Source organism: Bidens hawaiensis, unplaced genomic scaffold (assembly GCF_021521415.1).
Source record: "Bidens hawaiensis isolate Kalapana, Puna unplaced genomic scaffold, B.hawaiensis_p1.1 tig00026949_1, whole genome shotgun sequence".
Classification (NCBI taxonomy): Eukaryota; Viridiplantae; Streptophyta; class Magnoliopsida; order Asterales; family Asteraceae; genus Bidens; species Bidens hawaiensis.
The window spans coordinates 226,427-245,236 of NW_027494352.1; the positions used below are offsets into that span (position 1 = coordinate 226,427).

The following is an 18,810-nucleotide window of genomic DNA, read 5'->3' on the forward strand; positions in this document are numbered from 1 at the left end:
TTTTTGTTTGAATACAAATAGAATCAAATGGTGTTATCCATAAATGTTGGTCGAGTTGAATGGTGCATGTTCTTAGACAGGAAAAATGGTTTGAAACTTAGTCATAGTCATTTATTGAAGACACCCCTCTAAGTTCTTGTTGAAAGGTTAAGATCATCAATATAATTACGTGTTTTTCTTATTGTAAATTAATACCTCAATTGCTTATTTTTGTAGTTTCTTTTAAATGAGGGTATAGGCTTTTCAGAAAGAACTTTTAAGGTAAGGGTGAGGTTCAAGCGAGGAAAGGCTTACGGTGGATACCTAGGCACCCAGAGACGAGGAAGGGCGTAATAAGCGACGAAATGCTTCGGGGAGTTGAAAATAAGCATAGATCCGGAAATTCCTGAATAAGTTAACTTTTCAAACCGCTGCTGAATCCATGGGCAGGCAAGAGACAACCTGGCAAACTGAAACATCTTAGTAGCTAGAGGAAAAGAAAGCAAAAGCGATTCCCGTAATAGCGGCGAGCGAAATGGGAGCAACCTAAACCGTGAAACGGGGTTGTGGGAGAGCAATACAAGCGTCGTGCTGCTAGGCGAAGCTATAGAATGCATATAGGGCTTTGCATAGATATAGAATCGAATTAAACTGGGCCAAACTATAATACATCCAGGTCAGTGATGTATAAAAATAGATGATGTAGATTAGATCGAAACTAGTAACGCATATAATCACTTATAACGAAATATATGAAGCATCCGCTTCACCTTTTTAGGTTTTTTTTAAAGTCAATTCACTAATTTACGTGTTATAATATTGTGATTTTATTTAAAGTTCCTTTCTTTTTTGAGAGAACTAATGTTTTAATTCATGCGGTTTGTTGATTTTAAATGTTTTGGTTAATCGACAAACCTTTATCAATTTGGGTCACTAAAGTTTCATATTGTAACAATGTTAGTCCAATGAACTTAGCAATTTTGACTTCATTTTTAATCATATCATTATCGTACTCAGTATATCCCACCAATAGCAATGCTATGGTAGGGTCTGAGGAGGGTAAGATGTAGACAGTTTTACCTCTATCCCATAGGGATAGAGAGGCTGCTTCCGGTGAGACCCCCGGTGACTTCATTTTTAATAATAAGAAAAATGATCCAGTTACAAAAGAGAGGCAGGTAAGCGGGCAACAAGCTGCGCTGCCACCCCCTTTTGAATGGCAAACCCGATCCTACTGAAAACATAGTTATCGTTCTTCGGCGTCGCTGAGTTACTGTGCACGACCCGCTGAACTCTTTTTAAAAACGAAGCAGCATCGGGGGCGAGAGACCCAAATGTATCAAAAGCAAAAGCGATGAAGGCATGTTGATTCTCAACACATGCCTTATCGTGCTTAGTAATTTTTCCTGCTTCAGCCTTTAGCACCGCTTGCCTAGCAACAAACCCAGTGTCCCTAAGCCCGACGAGAGGGGACACTCCAGTAAGGTCCACACAAGCATGCTTCCCCCCACTCATTCAAACACAAGAATGTCCGCTGGTCGGAGAGTGGACCTTCCTTCATGCGAATCCGAAAAGAAATTCACAGGAGCCTCTTTTTTTGCCGAGATTCCCGCCCGTTTTAACACATCACAAAGGACATCCCTGACCAAATCATGTCTATATTTAAACCCCGGGAGTTCTTTGCAGTGAACCGCGTGTTCACCAAAATTATCTAAACAAACTTTACGGCAGACCGAGCATGGCTCATCAACTGGGAACATGGGGATTGATTAATGGAGTCATACTTCTCCGTTAAACCTCATCCAGGTTAGGGGTATTTTCGTTAGTTCACAATTCTTTTAAATTCATGGTTTTTTTTTATCCCTATTCCCTTTCCATTTGATAAAAAAAAAACTATAAAAGTTGTTAATTAACTTTATAAGGTTACATATATAACAGATAGAAAACAAATAGTAATAATTGTTATTTATTATCTTGATATTATAATAATTCTTAACGAAGTAAATGATCCAAGCCTAAGTCAAGCTCGAGCTTGAAAAACTAATCACGAGAAGCTCAAACTCGAGCCTTGTGTAAGTTAAACGAGCCGAGCTCGGGCTCGGGCTCGGTTTGTTTGCACCCATATATTTCGCGTATACTATCTGTTAACAAAATATATAACACTAGTTTTTATCCCCCGTATTACGGGGGTTGTTTTATATTATTTATTCTAATATTTATTTATTTTTTGAATTTATATTTTTTTATTATATGAAAGTTAATAATATACTTATGATTTGGTGATAAATTGTTTCACAAATAAATGAGATGTTATAACCCGATTTAGAAGCTATATGGTTTTGATTAGACCAAAGACCCGTTTATTTTCTTTTACTATAAAATTGGTTTATTAGTTATAAATAATATTTATGAAAGTTAATAATATACTTATGGTTTGATAAGACCCAAGACCCATTTATTTTTTTTTACGATACAGTTGGTTTTTTTTAATTTAAATAATCTATATACCTTTTTTAAAATAAATAAGATATTAATTTTTAGTATATCCTATATTATAGGATTTTTACATCAATAATTTGATGAGAATAATTTTTAATTTAATGAGATGTTATAACCCGTTTAAGGAATATCTGGGTTTGGTAAGACCTATACCCATGAATTCGGGTCAAATGCATGAGAAGCCTCTATTTAAAAATCAAGCAAATCTAGTAACTCTAAAAAAAGGGGGAGCGACCACATCGCGACACATAGGATTTTTGGATTTTCGTTTATATATATTATTATAGATTATAATATCAATTAACAATGATTATAAAAAAGGAAAGTTGATAAAAATGGGGATTTAAAGAATTTTGAATTGACAAAAGTACCCCTTATCTAGATGGTATTTAATGAAGAAGTATGACTCCATTAATCAATTGGATTAAAACTGTTAAAATATAAAACTTTAGCGACTTATATTGTTAAAAGTTTGTTTACAGTTAAAATCAACAAATCATATGGACCAAAACAAGAATTCTCTCTCTCACTTTTTTTTTTTTTTTTGGTTTGTTTGTTAAAATTAACTGAGAAATATATGAAGTGGGCTAATGGTGAGCTAGTTTACTTCTTATGGGCCACTTGTCTTTTTGATCCATTTATTCGATCAAATTCTTGCAATTTGCCGAACAGCAAAACTGGTGTTCAGACTTCAGCGGGTTAAAAAAATTTTAAAATGCTACAAAATAGATAAATATACATGCCAGTTTTGTTTTTACATTTAACATTTCTTTTAAGTTTGTAAATTCATAAGTAGGGTTGAGTTATTTTATAAAGATCAACAAAAATAAAAAGTGTGAGAAGCTATAATTAATTAACATGTGTCAAGTAAGGACCAAATGAGAAAAGGGTATAAAATTAATAGTACACGTTTTCTCTCTCCGCATGCATGTCACGTGTTAATTCCTCCATCATTTTTAAACGTGTATAATTTTTTCATACGATATTTTTTTTAAATAAAATTCACCATAATAACAAAAGTTTTTTTTATCTTTAATATGAGTGCGATTTTGTTATATAAAAATAAAAAAAAATTACGTCATTGTGTCTTTTTACGTACCATTGTGTATTTTTTCGTCGTTGTGTCTTTCTGTTTGTCAATGTGTTTTTTTCGCCATTATGTCTTTTAACTGGTCATTGTGTTTTTCCTAAATACTAATAACACCGTTGTGTAATAATATGTAAATATAATGAAAAATATCAACAAATTATCTAATACATAAAATACAATGATGAATACATATTACATAAAATGTAAAACACAATAATGAATACATATAACACAATGACGGTAAACGTAAGACACAATGGTAAATATATATAATGCAATGACTTGAAACGTAAAACACAATGGAATCTACATATTACACAATGATTTGAACGTAATACACAATGAACATGATACTATTTTTCTCAACTAAGTGAATATTGAACACAATGACTAAAACACAATGATAAGTAGAAAGACAAATGTTGAGCATAAAAAAACAATGACGAACAAAAAGATACAATGATGTAATATGTTTTTTTAATTTTTATCTTTAATATGAGAACTGATTGAAAAACACAATGACCAAAATCTATATATGTATAGAAAAACTTAATTTAAAAATACAATGGACAACCAAATAACACAATATAAAAGACCCACTAATTTTTTTATTTTTATATAACAGTATGATATTCATATTAAAGATAAAAATACGCTTTTATTATGGTAAAAAAATGTTTTATGAAAAAGTTTTAGACATATTAAAATGATGGAGAGAGAAAGTCATCATAAGTGAGTTATTACCTTCATGCCCTTTTCATTTATTTTTATTCTTAAATTAATCTCCACCATCCAAATTTAAGATCAATGGATTAAATTCTCTTTCACCATTCTCATTTTTATTGTACTTTGTATTTTAAATTTACCCTTCATAAATATATGTATTTTAGCATATATCTTTGATCTATTTAAGCCATTGAACTGATTTACTACTTTTCATTATTTATTTTCTTTTCTCATTTAATATAGGATTATTGGATTAAAATAATCTCATCTTTAACGTGTTGGCCAAAAATAATCCTACCTGAGTTATCTTCCTCTAACAGCCTTTTCCATATTTTTTGTTTTATGATCCCCCATTAAAAATAATTAACGGGGTTAGTTTTTGACTGATGTGGCTTAATGAGTTGACATTTAAAAATCCTACATGACTTATTTGTCTTTCTGGGCAAATTAATTGAAATCCCTCACCCATTTAACCCCCCAAATGATCGATTTGAGTCCTAATTCCACATCCGGATATCAAAACCACCCATTCTCCGAAACCCGGCCCAAATGAAGGGTGTTGTTTCAACCATTCTTTTCTCTTTTCATCCCAGTTTTTAATTCGGTTGTTGATAGTGTACCCCGACTGTCGGGTCCATAGAAATTCGGGGTCGGGTGGGTCGGATCTTGGGTTTAAATCAGTAAAACCGCTGACACAAGCGTTGCCCGTGACGAAAATTAAGGATTTAAGATCGGAAACAGGTCTTTCATAGTTTGGTGTTGTGGGTGTTTGAGGGTTTGAGAAAGTCCAGATGAGAAGCAACGCAACGACGGCGCCAGAGAAGAAGATGAAGACGTCAGAAGCAACGGAGAATGACGACGAAAACCGTCGTACCCCACCGTTGTTTCTTGCCGGCTGAGCTTAAAATGGTGAAGGAAAAACCTCCGGTGACTTCATTGGGTTTTCGTCGGTGGAGGTCCGACAAGGTTAAGGTGAAGTAAGTAGGATTTTTAAATGCCTAGAAAAAAAAAAGCCACGTAGGATTTTAAAATGCCAACTCATCAAGCCACATAAGCAAAAAACTAACCACGTTAGTTATTTTTAACGGGGGATCATAAAACAAAAAACATGAAAAATGTGGGACTGCCAGAGGGAAATAACTCAGGTGGGATTATTATTGACTAACACATTAAAGATAAGATTATTTTAATCCAATAATCCTTTAATGTAACATCGTGAAAATTTCGAGTTCAAAGTATCAACTTTTCAAAAGTTTAGGGACTAAAATTGCCAAATGCCAAACTTGAGGGTTAGAAATGAAAAATCTGATTTCTTGTCCTATCGCGCTACGCGATGGACAAAAGGAGAAGCCCATCGCGTACCGCGATGGAGCTTCTGACACAACGTGACACGTGTGCCACGTGGCACACGGTGGCACCACCTGCTGCCACGTGGCAACAATGTTGCCATGTGTCGCCACGTGGAGCGGTGCCTGCCAACACGTGGCAGGTCTACGCGTTGAGTCAGCAGACCTATATCGCGGTACGCGATAGGTCTGCTGAGGGACCCATCGCGTACCGCGATGGGAGCCAATTTTTCGTCTATAAATAACAGCCATGGGGTGTTCATTTTACACATCCAAATCTGCTCTCACATCTCTCTAATCTATCTCTAGAATATACCTAGATAAGCGTGCCTTGTTTCCTCGTAAAGCGTGTCCCGATTCTCGATTTCCGTATTGACAATTCCTTGAAGTTCGTGCCACCCTCCACCCACATTTTGACCAAGATGGTGTATGTTCTCGAAGTACGTGCAACGTGTGTTGAAGATTGGCGTTCGTCAATTTGTTCGAGAAAAGAAGCGGCATTGGAGTGCTGCTCGAGCCCCTAGGATTTCTATATGCCACTAAGGTTAGGCGTAATAATGAATTCAATATGATTCAATATTATATTAAAGGCTTAAGCCGGCCCTAAGTCGAGGTTATACTCGATACCTCGATAAAAGAAAAGAAAACATAACAAAGAAATGAATGAAAGAATGAATATTGAATATTGTGATTACATATATATGTGTGTAAGTATATATGTATATATTCTTTGTTATGAAAATATTATTTAATGAATAAAGAGTATTCTTAAATAATAAGAGAAAATGATTACGTTTCTTAGAGAAGAAGAAACGTCGGGTTTCTAATATAAACTAAAGGTTTATAATTTACTTTTAAACTAAAGGTTTTCAAATAAAAGAAAATGAACTAAAGGTTCATCGAGGATTGAGATAAGACTAAAGGTCTTAAGCCGGATCGTGTATCCGACTAACAAATATTTATACTCGTACTATAGGCGCGAGATAAAGAAGGGAAAGACCCTTGGACGGTGAGTGAAGCCGATCCTAAAGAAATATGGTGAATACGTCCCCAAACTTTTAAACTTGTTTTTAAATGAGTCAAACTTGTTATATGAAATTGTTTACAAGGAACTATGTGTTCCTAAAACCGTTATAACTATGGGTATGAACCTAGCCCTCAGGCTGTGGTATACATATGTCTGGATCCTTACATAGGTGGTACTATGCGATGTATGGGCATGATCGCACCACCCTTGGTCGTAGGACGCTCTCCTGCAGGGAGTACGACCTTATGTGTATATTTACGGGTACTTAACTAAGTCGAACGCTGCGGTGTTTGCTGAGGTGACCTAGAGTAGAGGCTCAAGTTTATAATGTGTTGGGCCGAGGCAGGCGTAGCCTCGAGGGGTAATAAAGTAAAAGAAGTTATTTTGCGTCAGCATGCTCACCAACATTCGTTGCTGACGTATTTTCTTACATTTTGCAGGTGAACAAGTTTAGCACTTGGAGTGACGAAGTGCTTATATATCCGATGGCTCGGATTTTATTTTGTATAAACATAAATGGTGGTTTGTAAACATAAAACGAGTAATCTTTGGTTAACAACTTTAAACGGGTGTTTTATAATCCCGTCTTTGAATGTATATATAAAAGTTAATGTTTTGATCCTTGAAGTTTTATAAGTCTTCCGCAAACTAAAGCAACTCTGATTTATTTACAATATTGGTACCAACTATTGGGTCACGCTCCTAAGCCTGAGATGGAGGTGTGACATTTAATATATTAAAAAAATGAATATAAACACATGAATTCAATTTTCAATTAAATAGCACAACTAAAGTAGATAAATAAAATAAAGAACTAGTTATATTTTGGAGTAGGGATGGTACCCGTAAAAAAGACTCATTTAATGAATGGTTTTGAATTTTATAGTGAAATTAAAATCAGTAATGGATAAGGGGTAAATAATGTGTCCGACACAACTTTACTCCGCAAAAATTTTAAAGAATCATTTTACCAAACTTTGGTTCGATCAAGGGTTATTGGGAAATGACGAATATATTCGCTTTTGGCTAGACAAGTAGGTTGGAGATAAACCATTATGTGATCAATTCCCAAATTTATTAGCATTAGAATGGTCCCAAAAGATGTACAATTAGAGACAAAACGGTGGACGGCTTATCCATGGATGGGTGGAATTGGACGTGGATGGAGGAACCGTGTACCCCTATCGAAGTTCAAGAATTTTGGGATTGCCTTATGATCTTACCGGGTACTGTTATGAATGAATGGGATGATTAGTGGGTGTGCGAACTAGAGAAGGACGGCACGTTGTCACATTCACAACGAAATCGGTTTGACAATTCCAAAATATCCATCTCCATATCCTACGAATTTCATCTTGGATTGGAATAAATTGGTACCCTTAAAGGTAAATCTTTTTAATTGGAAAGTGGAGATAGGGAGAATCTTGACCTCGGATGCCCTTTTTAAAAGAAACACAGTTGGTGAAATAAAGTGGTGTCCATTATGTGAAGGCTAGAAGGAATCGATGGACCACTATTTGTTAAGTCCATGGTATATCGCCTCGGTAAATTGGCAATTTTTTATTAGTTAGTACGAAATCAACCCGGTGTATGCTTTTGAGATGTTGGATCTACTCACAACCACCACACTCAGCGACGAATCTAGATGAAAAGTTGACAGGTGGTATAGGTGAAAAAATTTTTATTTAGGAGTAGCTGATTCAAAAAATAAAGAAGAAGAAAATAGTTTGCAGTGATAATGTACTATGCCAAGAAAGTTGAGGGGTAGCTCGGACTACCCCTCAACCATGGCTAGATCTGCCCCTGACCACACTAGCGGGTAGCGACTAAGAGAAGACAAAGAACAAAGCAAGACACACGAACACGGTGATCCTCACAGCGTGTTGGTGTTTATGAAAAGCAAGAAACAAAGCTCTCTTTGAAAGTAAAGGGTTTCAATGAGTATAATCAAGAAGAATTTCGAAAGATGAAGTATCCTTTGGGTGAAGAATAGGGGTAAACAAGTGGGATTGAATTGGGAAATTGGTGTTGTTTTTCGTTTTGAAAATTTATGTATTTGATGAATTTAATTGGGTGTAATATTGTTATCCAGTCTAGTCTCCTAGGCTAGATATTTATTTTCATCAATAAAATGTTAAAAAAAAAAAAGTTGACCAAATACTTTTTGTTTAAACATTTATTTGTAGAACCAAATGGCATCCTGATAGCAAGCACCACTAAACAAAAGATTCATCAAGTCTCTTTAGATGAGTTTCTCAAATCCCGGCATGTGTCATCTTACTTCTCAACTATGTCTGCCTCCCTCGTATGGAGAATTGATTTTCGGCTCATAACATTGGCTAGACTCACGCTTGCCACACTTGCCAAACATTTTTCCATCAGCCTCTTCCCATTGATTCGGTTATGACGCGGCAAGTATTCCTTTTGGGCATAATACTCACCAACGAAAAAGTATGAAAAAATAAGCAATCAAAGTATTAAGAATCACACTCTAGGTGGTATGCAATGAAACCAAGAGCACGGATGCCTTACCAAAGTGTAGAAAAATGTGTCCCTCCTAATGGTGACACAAATATATATAGTGTGTTAGTTGCTCGTTCTCAGATAATCATATAATTAAAATATTTAATTTCTTTTAAATTACTAGACCGCTTATTTTTTTTCATATATATATTTTTGTAATTATCGTGCGGTGATGTATTTTTGATGAAATAAAAAGTGTATCATGAACAATCTGATAATCATATTAACATAACATAAATATTTTTATTAAATTTTAAAATATTAAAAATTGCATCTGATATAATAATATGAAACGCACTCACGAACATATTTTATAATAATATTTCACATTCACGAGCAATATTTCTACATAAAAATACTACGAGCCACAGCCACGAGCAATATTTTAGTATCAAAACTTTTAAAATTTCAAAAATATATTACACCAAAACGCGTAGTAAAAAATTAAGCTATATAAAACTTAACTAGACGGTTTTAAAGTAAATTAACTAGAAAAATTAAGTTATAAAGGTTAAATTTAACTATGCCGGTTTTAAAGTAAATTAACTAGTAATTAAGTTATAAAGGTAAAATTTAATTAGACTGGTTTTAAAATAAACTAACTAGAAAAATTAAGTTATAAAGGTAAAAAAATCCTATGTATTACTTTTAAAATTATCTTTTAGATTGAGAGAAAAAAGATTTTATAATCACAGCATTAAAGGTTTAAAGTGTCGTGTTTGATTCCTAATATTTTGGTTGCTTCGTTTACTTCACCCCAATTGCAAGGTGCATTTAAATATGCCCGATAAGCGAGCTAAGGTAAGCCACTTGTTGGCCTACTATTGGTATCTATGAAGAAGGCATGCATAATTTTGTCAGGAGATGAACATGTGTCGGGGTTATTCTTAATAAGAGTATTGTGTCCGGTGATATGTACAGATGATTTCACAATTCAACAATTTAATTTAAAAAAATCAAGTTAACCATACTATTTAGATAAATTCCTTGATTAAAATATATATCTGAATAAACTTTCTCATCACTCTCATCCATAATTCAATGTGACGTAGTGGTAAGAAATGTAGACTTAAGTTTAAACCTCATTTATAACATTTTGAAAGGGTATGGATGATTCAGTGAAGGAAGACTGAAAATTGAGATCTTTGTGATCTCTAGTTTGATTATGAGAGCATTCGGGTTTTACCACAAGTGGACTTTCAAGTATGTGAGTTTTCTCTGAAACTGAAGATAGCTTAGAGCGCTTAAAAGCAGTGTATAACTAATTGAGCCACTAGACAATTATTTGTTTGTTGAAAATTTAAAAATTAAAGAAAGACATCCAAAGTAACAATTATGAAATGGGGCCCAAAATTTAGTTAGTATATTTGCAGAAACAGCAGAGAGTGGCACCTTTACCACTCAAGAATGTCCACCTCACGCTTTGAACACCTTATCATCATATGCGTCTTCCTCCTTATCGCTGCCAGCGTCTCCGGCACCGATCACATTGTAGGCGCCAACCGCGGGTGGAACCCTGGCATCAACTACACTCTCTGGGCCAACAATCACACCTTCTACGTTGGCGACTTCGTCTGTACGTCCTTACTCTTTACTCTCACTCGTTTCTAAAATTGTACCGACATTCAACTTCAACCAAGTTAAAACTCGGTAACAATTAATTAATTAACATGACCATCATAATTACAGTTCACTAAGTTATTTTTAACTCAAAGCAATTTGAAATGACAAGAGCACATAATGTGGTCAAAAAGGTGTGAAATCTCGCTAGATGTTTGTTCACTATTGTCATTCGAAATGGGAGAAATCCAACAAATATATAGGGGTAGGCTAGTTCTTGTTAGGGATTCTCCAGTCAAACATAGGATAATTTTCTCACTTCTCCATTTCAAATGGCGAAACACCGTACAGTCATCCAGCTCACCCGACAAACACTGACGGTCTCTGTTATCATTCTAAGATACGCCTTTTTAAATCATGGATCACCTAGAATAAATTTTCTCTCCCATACCATATACCATTGCACACTCCTCATTTTTTTTCGTTTCCAAAAATTTTTCCCCATACTTTTAGTTAATGTTCACACAGCGATGCCCAATAATCCAATATGTTCATTCACCTATATTTGATCATGTTTTTTAACAGCAGCTAAATCTTACTTCTAACTTTATACCACCGTTCCCCGTAAGACTCGAACCATCAACTTCCTGAGGAGCGACACATCTACATACAACCTTGATACCACTATGCTAGAAGCCATTTGGTCTATGTTAAGTTATGTTCATTCTTATCAATACAAACGAACATGTTCATTTTCTTAACAAACACACACAAACAAGAAAACTCCGTCATTAATTGTTCATGTGCGATCATTTAATCAGTTAAGTTAAACGTTTAGCTTCTGTGTTTTGGATGAATAATGATGCAGCATTTAGGTACCAGAAGATGCAATACAATGTGTTCGAGGTAAACAAAACCGGCTATGATAACTGTACACTCGATGGCGCGGTAGGCAACTGGAGCAGTGGAAAAGATTTCATTCTTCTCAACAAATCGCAGCGCTATTATTTCATTTGCGGTACAGGCGGTTGCTTTAATGGTATGAAAGTCACAATTCGTGTTCATCCGCTTCCGTCACCTCCATCTTCTACCGTAGCTGCTTTTGAGCACTCTGGTTCCTCTGTTACAAGAAAATCGGTGTTTGCGGTTTTGGTTATGGTTCTGGTTCTGGTGTCATTGATTTCGGTTTGAGAGACGACTGGATTTTTTTTTTTTTTTTTTTTTTTTTTTTTTTTTTTTGTAACGTTTTTCTTTTGCATGAGCTTCATGAAGATTGGATGTTTATGAGTTTGATAACTATGTTTATGGGTTAAATCTTTATTTATGTTAATTGTTTTGAATTTGGTGATTATGTATTTATGTGTATATTTTATGGAAAATTTGGTCCCCATATGCTGAAAACGAGGGTTGTAAACGAGCCGAGCCAAGTTGGACTCAAGATAGCAGTTAAGCGAGCTTTTAGAGCGAGTTCTTTCGGCCTCAAGTTGAGTCGATTACGAGCAAAAATTTGAATAAGCATTGAGCCATGAACTTTTAGAACCGCGTTATCAAAGATCAAGCCATACTAGGTGGCGCAGCCCGCAATATTTCAATTTAATCTCACAACATTAGGATAGACAGAAATGGGCTCTAGACGGGGGCCTGGTACCAATTGGTACTGGTGGGAACACCACCCCGTGGTCGTCGGTACCTAGGCAAAAAGCATCCCGAGTAGGTTGGTGATGCCGATCCATGAAAGAACAAAGAAGAAATAGGTCCCGTTGGGTTGAGAATCGAGAAGAATGATGAAAGATGGGCGGGAATACCACCGCATGGTGGTCAGTTCAACCCAAAAATCCTTCCCAATCCATCATTCGGGAACACCAATCGATCCTCCCTTATACATATAATTATTATTGTATTATACCAAGCATAAGTTACCTTAAAATTTCTTTTATACTAACTATGTCTCCGTACAAAAACTACATTAAAAACGTCACAACACAACAGTTAAACTAAAAAAATTGTTTACAATTACAATCATAGGATGGTACGTGACACATATATGAGCGAATGTTTTAAGTAATACTTCCACATGCTTAGGTTTTTTGGTGTGTTTTAAGACCTAGTGTATTTATGTTTGGGGAAAATCACAAAGTAAACATTTTGAACACAATTCTATTTATTGTGTAAACATGGGCTTTTATAATTGATCAGAATTTGACACTTGATGTGGTTGCCACACTATGAATAGTTACACTCTTGACGTGGACCGGTGACAACTAAATGGGTTCTCCAGTCTCCACTATGCTAAATTATGTAAGAATGGCCCAAGAAACCCAATGAGAACAGTCGGTCATTAAAAAGAAAAAATGTTTTTAGAAATCCGACTGAGATCCCGTCGAATTCCCGTCACACACAGGATGTTACATAAAGAAATAAAGGGTTATGCTATGGGTTGTACTTGGGACACCTCATACACCTCCTAATATGGGACGTATAGTGCAATATGCCCCATATTAAGGGGTGTTTGTCTTTTATGTTGTATTTTATATGAGGTGTATTATGCAATACGCCCCATATTAACGTATAATACGCCCCGTATTGTACAATACGGGGCATATAGGGTACGATATGACAGCCTTTGACAGTCCTAGGTTGTCATATCGTACCCTATATAGCCCGTATTGTACAATACGGGGCATATTGGTTCAATTTGAATAATTAAGCCATCCGGCTCCCCTTTTCTTCTCTTTATTATAATATATATATATATATATATATACATATATATATATTATCATACACAAATACATGCACACACAATTTACTATCCCCTTTCGAGAATCAAAACCAAAAAAATAAAATGTGGTGGTTCGACAATTTGTTTCCTGACAACGAGGAGGAGCCGGGATACGCGCCTAACGATCAGCCTAGCGCGTCGGGATTACCTGATTTGAACCAAGTTTCGTTGTAAATTGATATAATATAAATTTGTTAGTTTGTTTATAACTAAGATATGTTACCATTACGTTTTTTAGAATTATCACCATTACGATAGTCGGCCTGAGCAGTCTTATGATCAGCCTAGCACACCTGGGTTACCAAATTTAAACCAGGTAGTATATGTTTAATATAAAGTCGTATTTTGATTTTTAACTAATACATGTTACCATTACGTTTTTCAGGAGTATTTCGCTTACGAAAGTCAACCTGAACAATTTTACGGTGAGCCAATGTACCAGTTACCTATTGGCGGGTCGGATTATGGAGCCCTTCATACCACGTACCAGTAGAAGTTTCACGGTATAATGATGTTAGGCCATGATTTTTATATTGAGGATCCTTTATCCTTAACTGTCTTATGGATAGTTTATCCTTGAAATATACATCAGGATATAAAGGATCGACGATCCTCGATATTACTTGTTTACTAATGATTACATTTAGTATGGTGATGTGTTAAACAGGTATAGCAACTTTAAGATGTATTTGTACGAGTTATCCTCACGGGACATCCTATGGCTGGAACGTGGATCCAGGATCCTACTTCAATGTAACTGTTAATGGATGATTTTATGTGAAGATGAACGTGCAAATATCAACAACGGCTATGAGACTCATTCTTCCGCTTATCTCGCTACAGGATAGCTATTGGCACGTGGTCAAAGGTCGTGGAGCGGCTAAGTGGAGGGCTTCCGGATAGATAGGAATTTTTGTTATTGTTATTGTTATTATCTTATTTAAACGAGATTTGATCGAGTAGGTAAACACATGTACTCACACACACACACACACTAGAGCAGAAGAAAATACTCTCTCTATACACTAGCTTTCTTTGTAATCTCGATCAAGTACTCCATAAACACTTGTAATCACATTTTGTTCATTAATAAACTTGACGGTGATAGTTTTCACCGTCCGAGGGTTTTTTGTGCCGGAGACCACGATAACCACATACTCATCGACCAAAGGTTACCTTGTTGATCATTGACTAAAGTGCTTCGACCAAAGATTATCCTATTAATCCCTGACCGAAGTTATTTTACCAACAATTACCTTGATAAGTTTTGACCGAAGTAAGACTATCTTGGTTAAGGGCTTTTTCCCTCGTGATCAAATCATTGTGTTCACCAATATTACGCTCATACACTCATCATTCCCGCGTTAGTACTATACCTCACTTAACAGATTTGGATACAAGATCCTTAGCTGATTTTTGTCCAAAACAGTTTGGCGCCCACCGTGGGGCAATTAGTGCTATAATCCATATTATTCTCATCAACCTTCATTTTTCCATACCCTAAACACTCGCAATGGCCTCTCAATCCACCTCTGCATCGTCAACTATGCCATCATCGGTTTCTCTCTCATTAAGGACCTTGCCACCAATGCCTCCGCCAATCACGACAGCAAAACGAACTGTTGCTACTGGAAGCAGAACGCAACTACCAATCTTCCAGAGCTCGAAAACCATTGCTGCTGCCCCGGTGGTTGATACTGACAGTGATGTTTCATCTATGTTTTCGCAGGTTAAAGTATATATGGAGCAACAGGACAAGACTAACCAGAGGATCCTTCGTGAGATAGAAGATCTCAGGAAGAATAAGAGGCCAGCAGAAGATCTCACTCCCCTGGTGCCTAGGATGCTGGATTTCACCAGTCCAGGATCCATGGCTCAGTTTTCGCAAGGATCTTCACTGTTTCAGCCAGGATCCTCTATCCTGCAACCAGGATCCATGGGTCAACAGGCTCAAGGATCCTCAATTTTTCAGCCAGGATCGCATATCCTTCAACAAGGGTCCATGGGTCAGCAGGCTCAAGGATCCCCACTCTTTCAGCCAGGATCATCCATCCTTCAACAAGGGTCCATGGGTCAGCAGGCTCAAGGATCCTCACTCTTTCAGTCAGGATCATCAATCCTTCAACAGGGGTCCATGGGTCAGCAGGCTCAAGGATCCTCACTCTTTCAGTCAGGATCACATATCCTTCAACAAGGGTCCGTGGGTCGACAGGCTCAAGGATACTCGCAATTTCAGCAGGGGTCATCAGTCATTCCGCAGGGATCCTCTGGGTTATATGTTCAAGGGTCCTATAATTCTCAACCTCAAGGGTCCTTTGTTCAGGATCAAGGATCCTTAGGAATCCAGCACATACGATCTTCCGAAGTCCATGATGGGGACATAATCCCCATGCAGACCATAGCTTCTGAAGGACCCACTCCGATTGCTGACTCCTCTTATCCCAGATACTCGTCTGGAATCCCAAACTCCACCCAGCAGAGAGGTAACTGGTATGATCCTATATCTTTAGATACTAACCATGTTCCCATGCAGGATTCAGGTATCAACCAGGCCATGGCCAGGGAGTTACAGAAGCTAAAGGATATGATATCCAGTGTCCCGGGGGTGGTACGTCCAATTCCTGAGATACCGGAGGGAAGTCACAAATTATCCAGATTCGCTCCGCCCATATGTGATGCTGAGATTCCAAAGCGGTTCCAAACTCCCAACATGAAGACGTATGATGGGAGCACCGATCCTGAGGAACATGTTGCCCAATATAGGGAAATGATGGAAATTAATCCTGTTCCTGAAAGAATCAAGGAGGCTTGCCTTTGTAAAGGATTTGGAGCCACACTAACGGGAGCTGCGCTAAAATGGCTGCTAAGCCTCCCCCTTTCTCGGTTACATCTTTCTCTCATTTAGTTAATTTGTTTTAACACTCAATTTTCCTGTAGTCGGAAATTTGAGAGGTTAACCAGTGATTTATACCGTGTTATCCAACCTAGTGATGAGTCCATTAGGGATTTCGTTACCAGGTTCGGAAAGGAAGCTCTAGAAATCCCAAACCTTGATATGACTACTGCTGTTGAAGCATTCAAGATGGGAATTCAAAAGAGCTCCCCTTTTTATGATGATTTAGTGATGACTCCATGCATGACATTAGATGAAGTCAGAAACAGGGCATTAAGATACATCCGCTTAGAAGAAGATAAAAAGATCCAGGATCGTCTTGGGGGACAAACAAAGCAAGAAACCCCCGAAAAGAATAAAGGATCCTGGAACAGGAAAAACAATTCGAAGCCGTACGCCAAGTTCAACAATCAGAACGTACAGGCAGTTGAAGAAGGAGATAATGATGAAGACTATCCTTGCATCTCCGACTATTGTTTCTCTGTAGATACTCATGGCTTGATTTGTGCCATGAAGGATCTGGGAGAAAAAGCAAGGTGGCCCCGAAAGAATGAGAAGGTTGTCGGCTTCAAGGACAGTATAAGTGGTGCGCCTTCCACGAAGATTTTGGCCACGCGACAGACGAGTGCATCAGCTTAAGGAAAGAAATTGGATACCTCCTGAGCAAGGGTCACTTTAAAGAACTCTTAAGAAGGTAGAAATCCAAGATTCAGGATCCTGAAGATCTTCCACAGAAAGCAACACCACCGCCGCCGGATGCCCATGTGATCAACTTTGTCTCAAGAGACTACGAATTATTTAGATATTCTTGTGCCATAGAAGAACGTCCCATAGAAGAATTCGAGTTGGATGATGAGAGAAGACCACTCATCCCCACTACTCGAGTGGCTGATTAGAGAATCTTTTTCAATTCAAGGATCCAGGATCCTTAACAAGACAAGCCAGATGTGCAAACAGTTAACTTCATCTCGGGAGGTTCAGACGTATGTGGAACTTCTTTCTCCGCAGCAAAAAGATTCGCCAAGGAAATCAAGATGGATAACGGAGATCATCCAATAGTGTCAACCACATTAACAACAGACAAGAGAATCTTCTTCGATGAAGAAGACAAGCTGAACATTCAGGATCCTCATCATGACGGTTTGATTATTACTTTATTTATTTCTAACCATTATGTACGCAGGCTCCTGGTGGACGGTGGCAGCTCGGTCAACATTATCCAACATGATGTCCTCAAGAAGGTGAACATCCCGGATTCAGAAATCATCCCTAGAACATCGGTGCTAGTCAGTTTCAGTGGCAAAACTAAGAAGACATTGGGGGACATCAACCTCCCAATTTATATCGAAGGGTTAAATTCATACCAAAAATTTTGTGTTATAGATAACCTTTCCTGTTGCAATGTTATTTTAGGTAGGCCTTGGCTCCATGGAATGAAGGCTGTAGCTTCAACTTATCACCAATGCATCAAGCTACCTACTCCTTGGGGAGTTGTGAAGATAGTAGGTGACCAAACGGAGGCTAGGAACTATTACTCTTCATCAATGAAGCCAACAGCCAAGCAAACTATAGCATAGCAACTACAGCAACATCCTAGGGACGTGTTGGAAGCTCGGGAGAAAGACCTCAAAGAAGTGTCATTGGACCCCGAAGATCCAGAAATAAAAGTATTCCTAGGATCCAATATCCCCAGCAAGATTGAGGAGGATATAACATCCTTCTTAGGGCGAAAAAGATCTACTTTTGCCTTCAAGCACTCAGACATGACAGGTATTTCAAAAGAGGTAATCACTCGTAAGCTCGGCCTTGATTTATCTGTAAAACCTGTCCATCAGAAGCGAAGGAAATTCGCTCCTGAGAGGAACAAGATCATACAAAAAGAAGTTGAAAAACTTCTTAAGGTTGGTATGATCAGAGAGGTTCAATATCCTCGATGGCTAGCTAATGTGGTCGTTGTTTCAAAAAAGAATGGAAAGTGGAGGGTGTGTGTCGATTTCACGGACTTAAACAAGGCATGCCCCAAGGATCCTTTCTCATTACCACATATAGATGCCATGGTGGATGCAACGGCTGGACATGAAATGCTCACCTTTATGGATGCTTCCTCTGGATTCCAACAAATTCAGATGGAACCATCTGATCAAGAGGATACAACGTTCATGACTCCAACCGGCATATATTGTTTTACTGCTATGCCATTTGGACTAAGAAATGTAGGAGCGACATACCAAAGACTAGTCAACATGATGTTCAAGGACCAATTAGGCAAGACTATGGAGGTATACATAGATGATATGGTGTTAAAGTCGAAGAAAGCAGAGGATCACCTCAGGGACCTTGAAGAAGCATTCGATATCCTTGACCATTATAACATGAAACTGAATC

General features: G+C 37.3%; 1 protein-coding gene across 1 annotated transcript; it reads left to right on the plus strand.

Annotated features, from left to right (window-relative positions):
• Positions 1-10,591: 10,591 nt before the first annotated feature.
• On the plus strand, positions 10,592-11,981 carry LOC143574501 (early nodulin-like protein 17). The gene is made up of 2 exons (XM_077059105.1): positions 10,592-10,766; positions 11,619-11,981. Exons 1-2 carry the CDS (start codon positions 10,598-10,600, stop codon positions 11,939-11,941), a joined length of 492 nt encoding a protein of 163 aa, XP_076915220.1. The 5' UTR covers positions 10,592-10,597; the 3' UTR covers positions 11,942-11,981.
• Positions 11,982-18,810: the final 6,829 nt, after the last annotated feature.